General features: G+C 38.4%; 1 protein-coding gene across 1 annotated transcript in view; it reads right to left on the bottom strand.

The window, feature by feature from the left end:
* FAM135B (family with sequence similarity 135 member B) overlaps positions 1-22,982 on the bottom strand; it is a gene marked incomplete at both ends in the record, with an annotated part of 144,170 nt that overhangs the window by 98,932 nt on the left and 22,256 nt on the right. Inside the window, one exon of the mRNA XM_082045143.1 lies at positions 14,010-14,089. Coding sequence (XP_081901269.1) covers positions 14,010-14,089 — 80 coding nt within the window. The remainder of the gene's footprint in view (positions 1-14,009; positions 14,090-22,982) is intronic.

The raw sequence follows: 22,982 nt of genomic DNA, 5'->3' as shown, positions 1-22,982 counted from the left end.
GTTTTAATTACATTATCAGACTCCCAGATTACTGTTATTATTGCAACTCATTAGACAATGTGTGGTAGAAAGAGTAGGTCAACAGTAGCTCTTTGGATCCACTGTATTACTCTCTAAGATGTGACCCAACCATAAAAAGTTTCAAGACCATAAAAAATTCTCTGCTCTCCTACACTGTCACATATCCAAGAACATCAAAGCTCTTTATATTAAGTAATTAAGTTTCACAATACCCTTATGATACAAGTACAGTTAAGCCCATTACACACATGGGGAAACTAAAACGCAGGCTGATTGCTCAAGATCGGAGCTGGGAATAAAAGCTCAGCAACCATAGGAATTAAGGACTAGTAAATCTTCTGGGGTCATTGAATCGTCCAGCTATCATATGCCACACAGTGCTACATACATTCAGATTTTTTGTTTCTATTAAGCTCTGTCCTTAGGTTTTGCATCTTGTATTCACCGGCTTGAGTACATAGGAGATGGGATATTGGACATATACATTAGTTACTACCCATGTGTGTCATAGTTCATTTTTTTTTGTTCATTTGTTTAACCAGGTGGAATGTCAGTAACACAAGGATCTTCTACACACTATACTTTCAATTGAGCTTCTTTTATGAAAGCAAGAAATGCTGACATGTTTCTCTGAACTAAATGTGAGTAACAATTTCATTATTGCTTCTTCTAACATAATGAGAAAGTTTTGTTCTTACTCTTAAGGGACACTGTGTTTATTTCCTTTTTTTTTTTTTAAATTTACTTTTGTGGGGTTTTGTTTTTGTTTTTGTTTTTTTTTTTCCTTGTTTAGATATCATATTTTCATGCTAACAGGTGATGCCTATTAGGTGACATGCAATATCATTTCTTAAAGAAGAAAAACCAGAAGGTAGAGTACCATTTCTCAGTCATATGCTTTTTATGCATAATACATTTTATTTTGCTCTTCAAATTTCATTCAAAGCATATATAAGATACTTTCGTGAAACAGATCTCTCAATACTACAGTCTGCAATATTAGAGTAAAAAAATTTGGCCCATAGTGGCTGGAGATTGACTTTATCACTTTCACCTCTGACACAGAAAGATGTAGTGAGTCGGCTACTCTACTGATTTACCCACTTTACATGCCATCCTCGGAGGCACATTCAGATGGACACAGTGCAATTTAAGGGAGCTTATGGTACTACCAGTGCAGGGTGTTGTGGTAACAGATTTTTAATATGCATTACCACTTCCCCCTCACATATATAAGGGGAAGACTATGTTACCTGGTATATGCAGTAGAGGATGAGCTTTTACCACCTGTCTGTAAAAATCAAGTCTGTCATTTTGAGCTTTCTTAGTTTCTATAGAACATATGCTATTGCACCATATATTTTTTATACCACCAGCTATATAATTTAAAATCAAGGTTAAAACAGCAGTTTTTCTAACATTCACCTCCAGTCTATCAAAACTTTAAGCAAGTGCTTATCTAATAAATGAGCTTATCCAATAAAGTGTGCTTATCTAGTAAAGCTAGCAGGATTGTTTCTAGGATTCAAGTCACCAACCAGCATTTTACTACACAGAATTTTACAGCAGCCAGCAGAGAAAGCATCTGCTTCTGAGAGATTAGGCCATGTTCAGAGGCTCCATGTAGTGTGGAAGAAGTGATTTGCTCATGGAACATGAAAGAGGACCCAAATTTACATGACTCTAGATACAGAAAAGAAGAAAACACAAAACAAAGTGGTATTTCATTTGTTCTTTTTGTTGTTGTTTTTCCCACATAGCTTGCACCTGTTTGAGCCATTTGGTTTGTTGTCCTGTTTCAAGTGCTTCCTAATCATTAATGTAGACAACGTAAATCATTCCTTTCTCAGGATACACATTGTTTTTAATCTTTGGCAAAGGTGTGAAAGTTTTGCATGAAATTCAAGACAAAAAGTTTGTTTAACTTAATTTATAAATGTACACACAACATTACTCCTGCATGTAGAAATCTGTAGGAAAGGGAGTGTTAAGTTCCAGCATGGCTCTGTGGTGTCCCACCAACAGGGAACACAAGTCTAAAGAAGGAAGAAGAAGGTTTTGATCATTCTAATGTTCTTCAGTATGTTACACAAACCTGACATCTCAATCTCCTCAGACCTCTACCTTCTTCCCCAGTTTACTGTTATTCCCTTGATTTCCTAATGACTCCCTTTCTATATTTTCTGTCAGATGTCAAGATCAGGCCTTGTAGGCAGTTAATTGTTCAAGGCTGCCGTTCAAATCAGATTCAATCTCCATGCGAACAGATGCTGGCAAACGAAGTCTAAAGCAAAAGTGGGGGTTTCACACTGGGACATATGGTCCGATACCAGGGCTGATCATCATCAGCATTATTGTAGCAGGTTGCAAGGCCCTGCTGGATGAGCTATCGACAGCATGTCTCAAAGTTCCTGCTACAGATGGGAGATTGAAAGAGAGGAGAGCACCTACACAAGGAGGCCTTTCTTTAAGGGCAGTACAAATATCATCAGTGACAAAGAGATTTCAGTCTAGGTATAGTTTTACACCATCACACATATCCCTTCAGTGCAACTTAAACATCAAAATGAAATGTAGGAGCTTAAAGGGAAATCTCAATGGCAAAAGTGTTTATACCTAAATGGACCAATTTATTAACTAATTTTTACTCACACTTGATGAGTATGTAAGGTAACTGCTAAAAGAAAATTGAAATGGCTGCATTAAAACCCATACTCTTTATTCATACTATTCATGACAATTCATACTTAAAATCATAGAATTATGGGATGGTTTGAGTTGGAAAGGCACTTTGAAGTTCACCTAGTTCCAACCCTGCTGACATGGGCAAGGACATGACCATCTTTCATTAGATTATGTTGCTCAAAAACCTGTCCAACAGATTGTATCTGGGTTTTTTATTTTCCTTCAGCAATAAGGAGAGCACAAAGAAGATGAAGACTAACTAAAACTACAAGAGGAGGAGATATCAAATCTCTCTCATTACAGCTGCTAGAAAGGCAATCGGTGTTCCACTTGTTTACTATAGTTATTCATAAAAAGCATGCCAATCCTTTCTCTCAAGTGGAAATGGAAAAAACAAAATAAAACAAAACAACCACCACCACAAAAAAAACAAACAAAAAAAACCCCACACTAAACCACTAAACCCAAAACTAATTCCCCCAAAACCATCCATCTCTCTTAAAAATTAATATTGAACATCCTTCTTCAAAGATATGCCACAGTTCAAACACCAGAGCTCTATGGCTGAAGTTGAGAGGGTATCAGACTGGCTATAAAAACGGTCCTTTCTGAGTATAAGAGAATCTATGAACAAATTCCTCAGAACTTTTCCCTCTCATTGTGTTATCTTTATCCTACCTGTGTCATAGCTTTACTGCTGATGGAAAATTTTGAATCACCTACTGTTATCCAGATTCCTGTTGTTTATCTTCCACATTTGGAAATTTATTAAGTAATGTTTATATTTGCAACTTTGAAGCAGTTCTATGATTTTACAGATAAGAAAGACACAAGGACATGCAGTTTGCCCTGCTGTCTATGTTCCCTGTTTTAATCTGTAGGCCGCAAGGTTTTTCATAGTAGTCCCTGTCAGTGTTATCGATGGGAAATTAAACCAACCAGCATTCCTTGACTGGAATAGTAAATTAAGCAAATACTTCTGAAAGTCCCACATGTACACTTGAATACACAGAAAATTCTCTCATTTTTCTAATTTACGATCACATCTAATACATAATGTTGAGCTTCTGAGCTACTGACCACAGAGTAATGTCCCAGAGAACTGTTAATAGCACAGAATGCTTTGCTGAGTCTCAAATTCAGTTCCTGCTTCATATAAATTCAAGTCTGTCTTCCATTTCCCAGTATATTCCTTGTAAATCTGTGAAATTTATGGTGAAAATATAGTTTTAGTCTTACAAAATATAAATAAACTACACCACTTCCAAAATTTTATTTTCAATTAATAAATCACTGTACCATTCTGTAAAGCAAATGTGATTGATTGATTGATTAATTGATTGATTTTCTTTGCAGTTAGTGGCAGAAGGAAGTCCAAAGAAAAGTATAAGAAGATTGTTCTTACACAGGAGTATTCTTGATCTTATTTTTTACCCTGAGAAAACATTTGGAAGCATTATACAAAATCCTGAATCAAGTTATCATGTTTGATTATTTGCTGGGAAAAACACAGGTACTGTTTGCTCTCTCTGTTGACTATGTCACCTTTCCTACTTTTCACTTTTACTTTCCTAATTTGCATGCAGACATGAAGGCACAAACTGCAATCACAGCTTTGTTGTGCCAGGTCTTTTACAAACACAATGTAAATGTCTCTCTCTACAGAAGTTCTTGCAACTTCTTCTATAATAAATGGACAGAAATAGTGTGATTCAACTCAGAACAGATATGCTAAATTACTCTCTCAAATTACCTGTTTCTCTCCTCTGGCTATAAAGGGAGGTGGTTCATTAGCTTAGGTGGAGACAATCACAGCACAGATACCAGCAGTGAGATAGGATGATTTTTACCTTCAGCCACAGGTTCCCAGGGTTTCTTCTGTCTCATAGTCATAATTCAGGTTACAGATGATTTATTGCCTGCCCTTAGAATACAGCCTAACACATCATTAAAAGAGAACTATTTCCTGCTAGTGCAGAAAACTTGGCAAAATAAGGTTTGTTAGAAAGCTTATACATAAATCATGTAAGATACACTCCCCAGGGAAGAACCACTACTACCTACAACTGCTAAGAGTATATACATATGTTTTAACTAATTAGTTGCTACTTCTTACATAGCAACTGTCATCTGTAGATCTCAGGGTATTTAAATCCTATTTTTTTATTATCATCTACACCCCATAGTCACTACAACATCCTGAAGACCTACACTCTCAAGAAGCCATCACTCTCTGCAGCATGTCAGTAATGATTTGCCAAGCAGAACATGGGGACATAATCCACCATCTATAAGTATTTTTAAAGAAAGGCTTAGAAATACTTGTGGTCCCCATAGCCAAATACAGTTGTACCTTCCTGAAACCATAATCATTTAGCTCCTGCTAATTTAGACACTAAAGACTTTCAGCTCAGAAGATGGGTGATGCTTCATTTTTATCACCTTTGTTTGTGTCCTGGTTTCATCTGGGATACAGTTAATTTTCTTCCTAGTAGCTGGTATAGTGTTGTGTTTTAGATTTAGTATGAAAATGTTGTTGAAAGCACAGGGATGTTTTAGTTGTTGCTAAGCAGTCAAGGACCTTTCAGCTTCTCACCCCACCCCACCAGCGAGTAGGCTGGGGGTGCACAAAAAAGTTGTTATGAGAAACAAATAATCTGACGTCAACTGACCAAAGGGATATTCCATAACATATGACATCATGCTCAGCATATGAAGCTGGAAGAAGAAGGAGAAAGGGGTGAACATTTAGAGTGATTGACTTTTGTCTTGCCAAGTAACTGTTACATGTGGGGCAGCACTCTTTTCCTGGAGACTGCTGAACATTTGCCTGACAATGGGAAGTAGTGAATGAATTCCTTGTTTTGCTTTACTTGTATATGTGGCTTTTGCTTTACTTGTTATGTTGTCTTTATCTCAACCCGTGAGTTTTCTTTCTTTTATGCTTCTGATTCTCTCCCCTTTCCCACAGGTGGGGAGTGAGTGAGTGGCTGTATGGATCTTAGTTACTGACTGGGGTTAAACCACAACAGTTGGGTAGCAAAATCTTTAACCCAGAATTACCTGCTGAATCCAAAGGTAAATTTTATGAAGAAACTGAGGTGACTGAGAAAGTAACAATGTAAAACAAGCTTCTTACTGGGGATACAGACATGCAGCCATGCTGCATGCTCTTACATTTAATCCATCACTCTCTTCTGCCTTTTGGATGCATAGAAAATCCTCCCTTAACTGGTGATTTGTAGCCTTCGACAAAGGTGCTATGCCCTTTCTTTTAGAAGTTGAGCTATGTAAAAACTCAAGGAAACAGTTTTTAGACAAATGGAAAGATGTAAGCAGAAAACAGCAGATGAAATCAAGTTGGGAAGACTGTTGATCTTCTGGAAGATAGGAAGAATCTACAGAGGGGTCTGGACCAGCTGGATCAATGGGCTGAGGCTAACTGTCTGAGGTTCAGATGCCGGGTCCTGCACTTGGGTCACAACAACCCCAGGCAGCGCTACAGGCTCGGGGAAGAGCGGCTGGAAAATGCCTGGGGGAAAAGGACCTGGGGGTGTTGATTGACACCAGTTGAATGTGAGCCAGAAGTGTGCCCAGGTGCCTAAAAAGACCAAAAGTATCCTGGCTTGTATCAGCAATAGTGTGACCAGCAGGACCAGGGCAGTGACTGTCCCCTGTACTGGGCATTGGTGAGGTCGCACCTCAAATACTGTGTTCAGTTTTGAGCCCCTCACTACAGGAAAGACCTTGAGGCGTTGGAGCGAGTTCAGAGAAGGGAAACAGAGCTGGTGAAGGTTCTGGATCACAAGTCTTAGCAAGAGCAGCTGAGGGACCTGGGGTTGTTTAGCCTGGAGAAAAGGAGGCTGAGGGGAGACTTTCTCAGTCTCTGCAACTACCTGAAATAAGGTTGTAGTGAGATTGGTGTCAATGTCTATTTTCAAGTTGTTACTTGGATGAGAGGATGAGAGGAAATGGCCTCAGGTTGCACCAGAGGAGGTTTAGATTTGATATTAGGATAAAAATTCTTCATGGAAAGGGTTGTCAGGCATTGGAACAGTCTGCCCAGGGAAGTGGTGGAGTCACCATCCCTGGATGTATTTTTATATGATGTGTATATATGGTATTTAGGGACATGGTTTAGGGATGGACTTAGCAGTGTTAGGTTTACAGCTTGACTCGATGATCTTAAAGGTCTTTTCCAACCAAAATAATTCTATGATTCTATGAAAACACTCAGTTGCATTGCCTGCTTATTTCTTAGCTGACATAAATCCAGCACAGTAGCATTTTCTGAAGAATTTTCTAGTATTTTTATGCACATCTATTCAGTGTGTTGTATTCCCTCTGATACACAGTATCTTAGTTAGAGAGAATATGAAGTTATAACAGCTGTTGGTCACATGTTACTGCCCCAAGTTCACACTGAATTCAAGACATGCAAGTCAATCTTTCATTTTTATTTGTGATATCTGTAGAAAGAAAAATATACCTGTTATTCAATCTTAGCACTAACTCTGCTGTACCATCCTTTCAGATACTTGGAGCTCAGAGGCATTTGTAGCTCCCATGAACTGCTAAATCAAACCTATTCTTGGCTCTGATTGATCGACTTGAAGGAGTTTTGCTGATAATACAGGGTTGTTTCCTGAGTAGAATTCTGGGTACATTTTATGTGTTTTTCTCCTGTGATCTATATAAAATTGTTATACGCTAGTTTGTAACAGTAGATTGTCAAAATTTTCAAAATTTATTGCAAACTATCAATTTTTTGATGCAACTTTGCCTTTTTGGCACTCAGTGAACAGATTATATTAGACCTTATTGCAGATTTTAAGCTATGATAGCTTATTTAGTTAACCCAGTTTGACATCCCAGTTTCAGAAGTACCTTTCTACTGAAACTCTAAGACTGAAGCAATAAAAATAGCCAGTGATTTTTTTTAAATTTAGGCTCTAAAGGCAACGAAGCAGGGTTGAACCTGTCATATTTATCTGCGTGTACTTAGTTGCATATATGCTTTTTAGAAGGCTTGAAAGCACAGTTGCTGAAGCTTGAAAATACACATGATTTAGTAGAGAAATACTCATGCAGACCCTCCATATTTACAATTGATCTAAAATAAGACTACTTTGAAAGTGCAGAGGTAACATTTTTCAGGCACAAACTCTTTCAATGCATCATCGTTTTCCTATTTAAATACTTGAAGAGACTTGTTTTAGTTTCTGAAATATTATGTTTAGCATATTTATATTTGGAATAAATGCAGATGTTCCATTTTGGATAAGTAATTTCTGAAGTAGACACCATTATTTTTAAATTGCTTGATGAAAATGTTCAGAATGTTCTCTTCCTTAGCATGACTTTTGAGTAAATTTGCACATTTCTGAGATGAAACCTTTATCTTAACCTTGTCTTTTAACATTTTGAGTTAGCCTTATGGAAAGAATCACATAAAACTACCTCTCTACCTATACATAGATTCAGTGCTGATAAAAAGCAAGATTTCCTATTAATTTCCTTGTATGAAAGATCTTAACGTAAATGCAGTCTCTTATCACTGTATTGTTCCATAAACCAACATTCATTTCTCAGACATGCTGAAATGTGAGATGATAGAATAGCTGACCTGCTTGGGATTAGCAGAAAGTTTTGACTTTGCTTTCTTAAACATTTAATGTTTTGTTAAAACAAACAGTCTATGCTTTTTTTAATCTTTATTTCTGTTTCAAAATTCATGGCCAGTTCCTGAAAAGCCTTGTTCATTTAGAGAATGCATGTCTGAAAACAATTCCGTGCTTCAGAAACTCGGTGAGCAAATATTTGTTTCTTGTGTCACCTGTGTAGCTGTCAGTCCATATATTTATTTCATATATTAATTCAGATGAGCAAATTCCCTGAGTAAAATACAGGACATCACAATAGGACACCACATAGTTTTTCATCAGTACACAACAGAAGGAAACAGTTGTCTGGATGAAATTTATCAGCTGAATAGTTCATGTAAATGAGTATCCGATGTCTGAAGGCAGCAAATCTCCCAGCCAAAAATACAGCTTTTCAGCTTCCATCCTTTGAGCCATTTATGAAGGGCCTTGACTGAAAGAGGATTGGGACAGGCAGAGATATCCTTTTAATTTTCTTTTTTTTCTTCTTAATTTCTCTTGGCATATCATGGAATTAGTTCTTTTTAAATTGTGGATTAACAACTCTTAAAATGTTGGACCATCCTTTACGATCTTACAGCTAATGAGGTTTTCTAAGACAACTCATCCCCAAAATAACTTCTCTCATAATAAGGTCCCCTCTAGATATAATTTGTATCTGTTGGGTATGCTTTGTTATATACATAAAATACTTTTTTTTTTTTAAATTTATTTATTTTCAGATTACTTTAATAACCTTTGAAAACAAACCCATGTGTTTGATAAAGTATGAATCTCTCCCCCCTTTTCTCATGCTTCAAAAGCAGTAAGCTTATCTTCACTTAATGGAGGCAGAAATTACCTTTCAAAAAGTTATTGAAACTAATGACTGCAATTTCATGCTGTTCCACAAGTCATGGTGTTGTTTCTTCTTGCTCTAATGAACAGCTAACTGGAAATACTTGTTTTGATTGCGTTAAGAAGCCATTTACAAGAAAAGGCTTTTCTTCAATAATCTAATTCCTTCACCAGGAACTTCTTTGAGATATCCAAACACTAATAAAATTATGAGGATCACTACTTGTTTATTAAAAACAAACACAAACAGTTATTTAAGGAACATATCAGAAACATAAATAACCCTTCAAATTAGGTCTTAGGTGCAAGATTGTCAGAGATCAACATTGAATTTACATGAAAAGGCATTCAGTGTAGGTGATCATGAACCACAATTTAAAGTTTTTCTTCTCATCTACTGACAGATATTCCATTTTATTAGACAGCATCAAAATATGTGTACATGAAACCTCTCTATATCACTAATCAAAAAAAGTTAATGTGAAATGGCAGTCACAACTACTTTTTCTTGACCTGTCTAGAACAAATGTTGCATCTTACCTCTCTTGCCTTGTATGAGATAGATGAAGAACCACATTCCTTGACTGTCTTTGGTTTTCTGTGCTCTTAGACAATAACCCTATTTAACTGACTTAAATTAGGTGGAACACTGCTACAATCTAATAAATATTAGCCTGGCAGGTAATATTTTTTCTTAAATACTTTATATTACTTACAATTAGATTTTCAGGCCAATTTTTCAAAAATATTGTTCTATTTGAAAAGTTTTGAAAAGTGGTAATGTAGTACTTCTGGATGGTAGAAACAAGAGAAATCTGGACACAAAACAAAGTCTTAAGTAATTTCTTTAATTATATGCCATGTATAATAATTTTCTTTTCTTAATGTTCACCCACCAAAAAAATTTCCTTGTCTTACAAGGTAAACAGCTAGGCAAGCTCATAGGCAAGCAATTATTAATGGTTGCATTACATGAAATGAGTCTTAGTGGGTCTAAAAATACGACTTATGAACAAAAAATGACCTCAACTTTCACTAATAAAGAATAATATTCTCTCAAAACAGTAATACATCCAGGTGGTGTGTAGACTACTGCAAAACACTGCAGAGGAAATGAAAATTGCTGCTTTTCCTGATATTTGTCTTAATTGACATCTTCAACAATGTAATTCACCTTCATATTCTTTGTAGGCAATAATGTTAAGATTTATTCCATGCATATCATCTTCTTTAAGTAATCCTCATTTATATTGTTCTCTTGGCCTCCACCGTTCTCTATTCTTTAGGGTGGTGCAGAGAATCAAGATAAACTAACTAATCCTAAATGTTTCTGACCAGTGTTATTTCTCCCACTGTTCTGAACAACGATCTTGTGTGCTCATGGGTAAACTTTAAAATAAAAATGGTTTTAAATTATGTTTTTAAGATAGGATCCTGCAATCTTTCATCTTGTATGTATAGCCTGGAAATCACTGAATGACTGTATATACATAACTTCTGTGAATCCTTGTCCCAAAATTTATGTGGCAGACTAAAAATTTATGGAAGCGGATAGTTTATGGAAGGGTATTTCTAGAGTTTAAGATGTGTCTGCATTAGTTTAGCCCTACAGAATTGATGCTGAGGTCAATGAAGTACATGCTGTTATGAGCTGCAGAAGAAGAAATAGAAAGCATAATTTGTTCTTTATAAGTTAAAAACAGGGTGCATCAGTCATGATATCTATTCGAAGACAGGAAGATAAATTTCATGGGAGTTGAAAACCTGCATGAGAACAACGAAAGACCGTGCACAGCCAGCCTTGATCCCTCTCTCCTTTTCATTGCTTAAAAAGTCATCAGCCAACAGTCTTGCCTGTCTTTAAGGAAATTCACCTTGCTAAAAATGCTTAGGAGAATGAATGAAATGTGTATTTTTATGAATATATATGCATATGTATGGATGCTACATGTTATATTTATGTTCATACAGCCTGACACAAGACAAGCTAACGTATAGCCGAAGTGACCAAACCACAGGGGCTACTGGGATGCAGCACAGCTCCCCATTGCTTCCACTGGAGCACAGAGTCCTTCCTCTTCCCACAATGTAGACAGGATATGGCCAACATATGGACCATCAAGGCTTCCTGTACAACCTGCTGGTCCTGCACCATAAATGGAGTCCTTGCTGTTCAGATTTGGCTGCAACCACCCTTCTGCTGAATTCTTGAAAAATCACAATTTGTTTGGCCTCTGTTGCATAAAACATCTAGTGGGAAGTAAACATTGCTAATGTTGTCAGTTCCTATGTTTTTTTGTAAAGCCTGCAAGATTTAATAAAAATAAAAGGCCATATGCACTGGAAGATAAATACAACCTCTTATTTATTTAATATATTTACATATTTTATGTATTTTATTACTGCAGATATTCACAGATTTTACTTCATAAATTTATGTATTGTTTTCAAAACTTACTCTCAATTCTCATAGATCTTATTAATCTGATAAGGAAAATATTTTAAAAAATTATTTTAAACTGACTCATGAATCCCCCTATTTTATATTTGTTCTTGTTGGTGAGGTAGGAGTTTATTCACTACTTTATAACACCCTAGTTTTGTTGTAACACTTCTTTAATAGGGGTTACTTATTGAAAAATGCGGAGCTTTCCCATACTCAGAGAGATGAGTGGCATAAAAACAAAAAGAACATTATGCCCTGTTTGCCTTTAAGTTGAGTTCTATTAAACTATGCTCTCTTTCAGGCCTGTGAAATCAATTAGGAAGTACTTGTGAAAATAGACAACGAAAAACTGTTTAAAGCCTTAACAGCTTAAATACCCCCCTGTCTTGGCTTTGGCCCTATAAAGCTATTAGAGTCCAGTCTGGATTGCATTAACGCTATGAAAGTCAGCTACTAATCCTATAACCACAACGTCTGCCTTGTCTTTCATCTTCCCATGCTTCTGCATGAGTTATTTCCAGCAGAAGCAAAAGAAGATGGGACGTTGAAGAAGTATCAGGCAGAAGAAAATACTAACCTGAATAAAAAGTAAATTTATTAAATGGTTGAGTTTCCTCCTTTAAAAAAATATAGCCATCCTTGGTTCAATGCAGACTAGGAGAAATTTGGGGGGTGGGGTTTGTTGTTTGTTCTTGAGGTGGTCTTGTCACTAGAAAGTAAAATTCTACTTATCTTCTCACTGAGAGTATTTCATTAGTTCAAGACTACTTATGCCAGAGACTGCTGTAGTTTGAGGACATTTCCAGAGAGGAAAGGAAGTTCAAGGAATTCTGTATATGCCAAGGGTGAATTACACTGGAATGTGATGAAATACAATTTTATTTCTTTTTTAGGGATTTTTCACACTAGAGGGTTTTCTAAACTTCGACAAAATTTATTTATTTATTTATTTCACAGAGAGATTTCTTTATTCAGATTTTGAATTCGGGATTTTCTTTTTTCCAAGGTGATTTCTTCATATTATTTTTTAACTCTCTGCATTTTATAAAAAAATAATCTAATAATTTTGTATTATCTGTATCCTATTTAATTTAAGCAGACTTATGAATGGAAATATATGGTTTTGTTTGAAGAAAAAATAACCTTTAATCCAGAAAATAATTTTAAACTGGAAAATTTTCAAATACAATAAGTAAAAAATCAAAATGTGATATCCAAGCTCAAGAACTCATTCATTCTGTTTTCACGTTTTTTTCTTCCTCTATGGATGATATTGAGTCAAAAGGACTCTGTAAGTTATTCTCTAAAAACTATTGTTAGCACTCTGTATTGGGTTTATGTGACAAGGTTTTGGTAGTGGTTGGCATTACAAGGGTGACTTTTCTGAGAAGCTGCTAGAAGCTTCTCCTATGTCTAATAGAGCCAAGGCCAGCAGGCTCCAAGATGAACCCACCAATGGTGGGTCCATCAGTGATGTTGGTAGCACCTCTGTGATAAGATATTTAAGAAAAGTGAAAAAAAAATGCTGCAAAAAGTAGCTGCAAAAACAAGTGAGAATATGTGAAAGAAATAGCTCTTTAGGCACCAAGGTCAGTGAAGAAGGATGGGAGGACGTGCTCCAGGTGCCAGAGCAGAGATTCTCTCCAGCCCATGTTGCAGACCATGGTGAGACCGGCTGTCTCCTGCACCCATGGAGGACCCCATGATGAAGCAATCTGTTCTTGAAGGACCATACCTCACGGAAAGGACTCACACTGGAGCAGTGAAGAAGGAAGGGGTGGTGGTAAGATGTTTTAAGTTTTGAGTTTATTTCTCATGACCCTACTCTGATTTGATTGGTGACAAATTAAATTAATTTCCCCAAGTCAAGTCTGTTTTGCCCGTGATGGTAATTGCTGAGTGATCTCTCCCTGTCTTTATCTTGACTCACCAGCCTTTCATTGTATTTTCACTCCCTTGTCCATCTGAGGAGAGGGAATGATAAAGAAGCTTTGGTGGGTACCTGGCATCCAGCCAGGGTCAACCCACTACACAGTGCAGCAATTTTCATCCAGAAATCACTTAGAATAATAAACTAACTCTTTCTATTATCAGCAAGGAGAGCCACATATAAGAGAGACAGCTTGCAGATGAGATGGTGAGAATTTTCTCTGCTGTTCTGACAGACGCGAGCATCAAAACTCAAGCCCAACTCAGCTCAAACCCATTCCAGAACAGAGAGCTGAACAGACACTGATCATTACAGAAATCCAGGATTGGATCCAAATCCAGGGTCACCCGTTCCCCACATACTGTCTCTTCCTCCATGCTGCCCCACCTCCAGTCATGTCACATCCCTCTGGGTGGGACCTGCTTACCTGTCTGTTCTGAAATTGTAGCAAACAGCCTGTGGGGAATCCTGGATGGTATCTTCAGTCCAGCCCTTATCTGGTAATACCTGGGGAGAAAGAATTAAAAATAACATGCTGTTAGATAGGTGAGCACTCGGTCGAACCAAAAATTCTGTGAGAACACAACCTGAGGATCTGCATTCAAACAGAAGTGCTCAAGAGAAAAAACATGCTCAGAAATACTATTTTTTTCTGCTTTTTAGTTATAGCTAAAGTGGATTTACACTGATTTTAATCAGTCCCAGGTGATGAAGCTGGTGAGGACCCAGGAGCACACGTCTTAGGAGGAGAAACTGAGGGAGCTGGGGCTCTTTAGCCTGGAGAAGAGGAGGCTGAGGGGAGACCTTATCGCTGTCTACAACTACCTGAAAGGAGGTTGTAGCATGGAGAGTGTTGATCTCTTCTCCCAGGTAGCAAGTGATAAGAGGAAATGGTCTCAAGTTGTGCCAGGGGAGGTTTAGATTTAATATTAGGAAAAAATTCTTAACAGAAAGGGTTGTCAGGCGTTGGAATAGGCTGCCCAGGGAAGTGGTGGACTCGCCATCCCTGGTAGTGTTTAAAAGGCATTTAGACAAGGTTCTTAGAGACATGGTTTAGTGCTAGAGTCAGGTTAGGTTGTGGTTGGACTCAATGATCCTGAGGGTTTCTTCCAGCTGAGATGATTCTATGATTCTTTTCTAAATAAGGATTCAATTTGACTAGCAGACATACCATGGAATCTCTATTTTACAGCAGGCAGAGTGCACAACTGCCTGATGTGTGACTAACAAGGAAAGACTACAAAAAAAAACTCTTGGATTCTTTTAAGGAAAAGAGACATAGAATAATACCTACAGTAAAAGGCAGTGAGATGAGACAGGGAGTGAAAAATTTTAATACAAAACAAAACAAGAGGAAACTTCTGTGGAAATACAACAAATGTGCTAATCCCACATGAAAGAAAATTCAGTTTAAACCTAGTGATTATCATTCTGCCATTGCATATTGAGGCCACCATATCATCAAAGTGATAGCATTAATCATATCTAAACCAGCTGTTATTTGTTATCCCATAGGTGATCACAATGTTAGAGGAAAGAAGACAGAAAAAAAAATAACAGCAATTTCATGGACTTAAGATACACATGGTGCAGGTTACTTTAGACAGTTTCCAAATATTAGCTCAGTCTAAACAGAGAAAAAAAATCATCCCAGTCTTTGATTATCGCCACTTTCATGAATTAGGAACAAGAGGCAGTGTACAGCACAGGACCTAACCCACCACGATGTACCTCAGGATACCTCCACCTGTTTTCAGATCTCCCACTGATCTGCTGTAACACTGTGATGGTGTCAATCCCCCTGTCTCTGCATTTTCTCTCCTGCCCTTTGTTTGGTCTATTTTTTTATAAATTCCTCATATCTCACAAATGCTTCCAGATATTTTTAGCCTGATTTGTGTCTAAGCCTCTAAATACAATAATAAAGGTTAAATTTTAACTGTAAAGGCCTATCCAGCAACTAAAGACATTGTGACACTTAGTAGAATTATTTCCTCGGGAGGTATAACCGTATGTAGAAAGGAACAATTAAAACACCTAGTTTTCAGTGAACTGCTGCATAAAAAAACATCTCACACAGGCTACACTTATCAATAAAATATTTGTTAAGGGTGTAACAGTGGATAAAACAGCTGTGTCTCTGCTAGGTTAAAAGCTGAAGAAAGTAGTTTGATGGGGACAAAACAGAACAAAACAAGACTCACCACTTCAGAGGCAATTGTGACTGTGTCAAGCTCCTTCACAGCTGAAAGCTCATGTTACCTTACCTACTCCAACTGGCAGACCCTTGCCAACTTGGATATAATTCCAGCACAACCTTTGACATTTTTAGATATCTGTTTTAGGCGATAACTTGGGCATGAAAACTCTCCATTTACTTTTAAGTTTTCAGAAAAGAAAACAAAAGAAGCTTAGGTTATCAATATGCACAATATATAGTTAAAAATAATAGTAAGCAAGTCTATACTGCCTGACCTTTCTCTCCCTTATGCTGTCATTGTACTAAGGTAGAAGTTTTTAATTAATGCTATTGCTCCCGATTTCTTCCAGAGCAAGTTTAAGAATTATGCCTTAAGACTCTTTGTCTTACAATACGATATCTGAACTGACAAAAATACCCTATTTGGACTAGTCATTCACTGTCATTACTTCCAAATTATGGCAATATGGTATTAAAGGACCGCTGCCACAGTAGTGTCATGGGAGACTCCTCAGTGTGTAGATATTAATGTTTTACTATATGCTCATCCCATTAGACTTATTCCTAAGAATAACATCCTCTAACTGTCTGGCCACCTCTTTTAGACTTTTGCTGCTTGAGATTCTGGTGGATTATCCTTGGCCAAATCCCCACCTAGATGCTCTCTCACTCTTCCCTATCAACAGGACATCAGGAGAAAATAGGATGAAAAATAAGACAAAATAAAGAGAGGGAGATCGCTAACCAGTTACAGTCACAGGCAAAATTGACTCAACTTGAGGAAAATTAATATTTTCATTCACAATTGGGCAGTAAGAAACAAAAAAAAAAAATTAAACCAACACTTTCCTCCCACCCCATATCCTTCTTCCCAAGCTCAGCTTCATTCTTTCTAAGAAGTTCAGGGGGATGTAGATGTGAGTTACGGCCATAACAGCCCCTCTTTGCCACTCCATCCTCATTACTCATTCCTTGCTCCATTGCGGGGCCTTCCACAGGCTGCAGTTCCACCAGGAAATTTCCAGCTAGCACTTTATGGCCACACTATGATAATGTCTGCCTTCCCTCATTGTGAGTCTTGTGTTCAGAAGCATCTCAAGTAACCCTAAATACTTTAATTAAGAAACTTATTTTGCAGTGGCTTGGCTGATGCTCCAGATTCAGTCACCTAAAGCTGGGGAGACACAGGTGTCTAAAGGTGCCAGTTTCACTGACCATGTAGTCAAAACTCTCAGTAGACTTAGAGACATTTGAATCCTAAGAGAGGATGCTGGACAGACTTTGGCTTTACTCATTGTCCCGACTAGAGCTGTTGACTACAATACAGCTTTGGATATCAAAAACACATGAAGACACCTCAATACCAGTGACTGCATAACAAGGTTACTTCCACCCTTTATTATTACCTTTGCAAAATGTAGTAGGTGTAATGACATAACAGAGTTAGGTTTAAATCTTATTTTAACATTTCCCTCTTCATCCCCTTAATTTTGGCAAATTACACAGTATCACAGTATCACAGTATGTTTGGGATTGGAAGGGACCTCAAAAGATCATCTAGTCCAATCCCCCTGCTGGAGCAGGAACACCTAGGTGAGGTCGCACAGGAACATGTTCAGGCGGGTTTTGAATGTCTCCAGAGAAGGAGACTCCACAACTTCCCTGGGCAGCCTGTTCCAGTGCTCTGTCACCCTTACTGAGAAGAAGTTTCTTCTCAAATTTAAGTGGAACCTCTTGTGTTCCAGCTTGAACCCATTACCCCTTGTCCTATCATTGTTTGCCACCGAGAAGAGCCTGGCTCCATCCTCATGGCACTCACCCTTTAGATATTTATAAACATTAATAAGGTCCCCCCTTAGTCTCCTCTTCTCCAAACTAAAGAGACCCAGCTCCCTCAGCCTTTCTTCATAAGGGAGGTGCTCCACTCCCTTAATCATCTTGGTTGCCCTACGCTGGACCCTCTCCAGCAGTTCCCTGTCCTTCTTGAACTGAGGGGCCCAGAACTGGACACAATATTCCAGATGTGGTCTCACCAGGGCAGAGTAGAGGGGAAGGAGGACCTCTCTCGATCTACTAACCACCCCCCTTGTAATACACCCCAGGATGCCATTGGCCTTCCTGGCCACAAGGGCCCAGTGCTGGCTCATGGTCATCCTGTTGTCCACCAGGACCCCCAGGTCCCTTTCCCCTACACTGCTCTCTAATATGTAATCTCCCAACCTATACTGGAACCTGGGGTTGTTCCTGCCCAGGTGCAGGACTCTACACTTGCCCTTGTTAAATTTCATCAGGTTATTCCCCGCCCAACTCTCCAGCTTGTCCAGGTCCCGCTGGATGGCAGCACAGCCCTCCGGCGTGTCAGCCACTCCTCCCAGCTTAGTGTCATCAGCAAACTTGCTGATAGTACACTCAATTCCCTCGTCCAAATCGTTAATGAATATATTGAATAATATTGGCCCCAGTACTGACCCCTGAGGCACTCCACTAGATACTGGCCTCCAACTAGACTCCGCACCGTTGACTACCACTCTCTGGCTTCTCTCCTTAAGCCAGTTTGCAACCCACCTCACTACTCTATTGTCTAGACCACACCTCCTCAACTTAGCTGTGAGGATGCTGTGGGAGACTGTGTCAAAGGCTTTACTGAAGTCAAGGTAGACCACATCCACCGCTCTGCCATCATCCATCCACCTTGTTACATTCTCATAAAAGGCTATGAGGTTGGTCAAGCATGACCTACCCTTGGTAAAGCCATGCTGACTGCCCCTAATAACCCTCTTATCCTTGATATGCCTTGAGATGGCACCAAGGACAAGCTGTTAACTTGAATATCGATGTATTCTAGAATTCACAAATAGGCATCATCCTGTGTACCTACAGAGTTTAACTGCTCAGAATAAACATTGCATAGAAAAGTCATAGAAACCTAAAGAACTCTCAGATTAAGTTTAAACTCTAATGTTTAGGGTCCAGATGTAAAGAGAATCTGAAGACTTCTAAGGTCTGCAGTCCTAAGCAGTACAGACAAAAATGTGTCTCATATTTTATAGGCGACCAAACATTTTCATTCTTAATAAAGACAATAAACAGTTACTAATGAATGATTCATTGCAGATTGCTAGCACCTGATGCCAAAAGGTCTGGTCTTGATAACACTATGGCATAAAGAAATTCTAGTATAAACTATCATGGAATTAGACACATTTCTCCTGATGAACTATTTTAGAGAATGGTCCTATACTCAGAAGACACAAGAAGCTTCTGAATATCCTGTTTTTTCAATATCTATGTAATTGTGCACATGTGTGCATTGCAATGCTTTGCTCCTTAAGGTAGTGACACTGTTGATCAATTAGATTAATTGCAAAGAAGGACAGTAATGTAGAGGATCTCAGATCAAAATCTCCAAACATCTCAGTGACATCCCTGGAAATTAACACTCAGGGTAGTGGAAGTGTCAAAGGTTCAAACACGAAAAATAAATTAAAAGACAAATAGAAATGCTCACAATTTCTCAATTTATTCCTTTTAAATTTGAATATTTCCCTGAAAATCTTTGAGAACAAGTCATTTCCCAGTGAAAGTTTCAGGCAAAACATTAACAACAACTCCAAAGGAGATTAAAAATATTACAAGCAGAACATGAGCAAAGAACAGGTTCACCTTGGGTGAACAGAAAAAGCTAAAGACATTCTCATTTGAGTTTCACCAGATCTCTTGTTGTCCAGTTAAAATAAACAACCTCCATACAGGAAACTGAATAAAACCCATTACTTGTTTTGTTTTTCTAAGTTACATATCAATATTTAAACCATAAGACAGGAAAACATTATCCATTCCTCCTCAGAGCTTCCTCTAAAACTTTGCAGGCAGGGAGGAATTGTGAAACAATGACTTTATGCCTAAATATAAACATAAAAATAAAGGTTCTTGCTCCCACACTGTGACGTTTGATGTTACTTCACAATAGCTTGTGCATTGTGAGGAGTGTTTTGCTGATCAAAATACAGGCTACTTCAAGACACAGAGTCCCATACATTTTCTTCATACATTTTCTTCAGCAGCAAGCACGGATAAATTTCTGTTTCTTCACCCCACTGCCCTACACACCTCTTGGTTGTACCAGTACAAGTAATAGTGAGACTAAATGTAAAGCAGAAGCGTGTTAATGCGAGCACAAATAACAAATACAACCCTCTTTTTTGTCAGTTCTTCTACAAGAACCCACACTGTGAAACGACTGATTACCGTGCTCAGACCCTGCTAACAGAAGGGTAAATGGAAAATGTTTTTGTCACACTAAGAACACTCATTCTGTTACAATGAGGTACTGTCTGAACTAGATTTGGTATAAATCATGCAAAGAAGCAACGGTTTCAGCTGACCATACAGTGTTTCTTGCTTTGCTCAAAATGAAATGAAACATCTCCAGATGGCTCATCAGGAAGCGGCCTCATAGGCTGGTCACCCTTACCAGCCTCCTGCAATCCACCCAAGAAAAAGAAGGATCAGTTTAGTGGCCTGAGCTCTCCCAGAGTCTATATGACCTGTTCTCACCTGAGTGGAACATTTGCGGTCTGGACACTGCGACAGCAGAGCCTTGAGGATGGGCTGTTACCTGGGTGGAGGCAATTGCATAGATGTGGCGTCTCCTTCTTTGTCTAAGTAGCCGCTCTCTGCATTTCAGGCTTGGGAGGAAATCCTGCAGACAAGTGTTTTATCTCTGGCCAGCTGAGTGAACCTCTCCAAAATGATATGAAGTATGAACAGAAAAACTACAAAGAATAGCAACAGGACCTGCAGATCAAAATATACAGCTAAACCTGAAAGATCACTCTAATGTAAACATTGCAAAACAACACAAAAATCATTAGGGCATGTCCTCCACCACATATGTGCCAGAAATGACAACTTGATAGTGGTATTGGGCTGATAGTAATGATAAATGAGAAATTGCCTCCAAAAATAACAAGCTATTTTGGCCACATGCTTAACTTCTTTATGAAGAGGCTAAAGGAAAGGAATACAAAACTTCAAAACAAGGCACAGCCAAGATGCCAAAATTAAGAGGTCAGCATGGTTAGTGAAGATAAAGCTGGAGAACCTTGGCAGAAGTGGCATGTGAACTGGGCACTCAGTAAAACAGGTTTACAACTAATCCAATAAATTGATAAAGGTACAGAAGGGCTGGTGATAAGCAGAATCTAAACAGTTATTTTACAAAGCATCTGAAATGGACAGCATTATGGGTCCTGAGTGTGGCCCCAGAAGTACATAGAACTTCACAGTAGATTTTGAATGAAATAATAATTATGAAATAAATGAGAAATTACAATACAGTTCCTGTTTTATGACAATTATGCTAGGTCTGGCTTATTGGAATTAGGCTAGGTAGTACCTCTCTTTGGGTAAACAGCTGGTTTGTGCAGGTTTGGAGGGGGTTTTTGTGCATGTTTTTGTGGTTTGGTTTTGTTGTTGTTGTTTTTTCGTTTGTTTTTTTTTTTTTTTTAAGACAAAAGTTGGTGCAGAAAAGCTTATTTGGACTTCAGTAAAGAAGGGAGACCATGGAAAATTGCCAGTTAATGTGGAACAGGTGCTGTGAAGGGAATATCAGGAAACAGCAAGCTGAACTAAAGGAGCTTGGCACACTTAACTCAGCAAAACACAGAGCAATCAAATCCCCTCTCAAGCTATAAATACACTGGCTAGAAAAACATCAGGAAGGAAGAAGAAGAAGAGTGGGGTACAAGAAAGTACAATATTGGCACACGAAAAAACACATATAAACTGTTCATGAATAAATGCAATTTGGAAATAGAAAGTTGTAGTTGGCAAAGGAGCAAGACAGTGAAACAACGTCCTAACAGAAGCAGAAATAAAAAAGACAACTTACTTTCAGGGGAAGTTTGGTAAATTTCCTAAAGATTTATAGGACATGGACCCTTCTGGATATGGATCCTTCCTGTTTTCAAGACCAGTGTTATTTATGCAGGCAGTCCAAGTCCATTCTGTCCTGCAAGACAGCCTCCGTGGGTCACCCTAGTTGGAACAAATTTGCCATAACCACCTTCTCTGCTCATTTGTGAATTATTAATATTTAAAATTAAATAGATAATTTGAATATTAGCTTTGTTTTCCTGTACCTGGGCACACATTAATCCCTAATGACTTTTACTCACTCACCTAGGGTGCTGACATGAAAAGCCTCCTTGGGTGCTTGACTCCACTAGCAGATGTGTTGGATGTCCCCTTGCCTACCATTGTCACCTTTCAGTCTCTTGGCACTGTGGTGGTCAGATCTCCTCTCAGGAGCACCAAGATCACTCTCAGATGTTAAGTGCCCACTTAACGACCAAGTAGGTTGCAGAGGGTTGAGTTTTTTAATGTTTTGTTTTGTTTTGTTTTGTTTTGTTTTTTAATATTATTATATTACACTTAAATACACAGAGGAAATATTTACTTTTAGGAGAATAAAACATTTCTGCTTCAGATAACTAACTCATTGTGCCATCTCTAGTGATCTAACCATACCACAGGGCAGTACCTAACCCCAAAGCATTTACATTAAAAACAGCAGAGAGACACGTCAAGGGAGCAGGCTGGTACCAGTCATGTTACTGACAGTTTAGACTCCAACCCCCCCATTGCATCCTCCTCTCACATCAATGACAGAACATCTCAGCTCTCATCTAGTCCTACAAGCTGCTGCCTACTTTTATTCCCCTGCCATTGACTGGTATTGGCATTGTAGAGCCTAGGTTAAGAACGGATGACTAGTTTGAGAAAGGCAATTTGTTGATGTGTCACACTACCAAACCAGATCAGTCCCACCAGGAGCCCTGACAGATCAGGCTGCTCCTCCCTGATAATTTCTGCAGCATGGAACTCAAAAAGACTGGTTCAATAACGCTACCATAGGAGACAGACAAGTTCAAAATCACACAGCTCATGCCTGATTTGAATTATACTTGCCCAGCTCCAGGGCCTAAAATTTCACACCAAGTTAAACTACATTTTAATAAACAACCCTTAAGCTAACATATACTGCAAACAAACCAGATTTATGCTTGAGCCTGATCAGTCAGCCAGGAGATTCTGCTGCTCTTCAGACCAGTGTTGGAGTTGCCCTCCAGCAGCCCATGTCAGCAAAACTTCTCTGTTGAGTTACCACTGCTGGGGAGCCGAGGCAGCACACTGTTT

This window comes from Streptopelia decaocto (assembly GCF_964273445.1).
Source record: "Streptopelia decaocto genome assembly, chromosome: 2".
Lineage (NCBI taxonomy): Eukaryota > Metazoa > Chordata > Aves > Columbiformes > Columbidae > Streptopelia > Streptopelia decaocto.
Note: the sequence above shows the minus strand (reverse complement) of the source record. Positions and strands in the feature narration are given on the sequence as shown.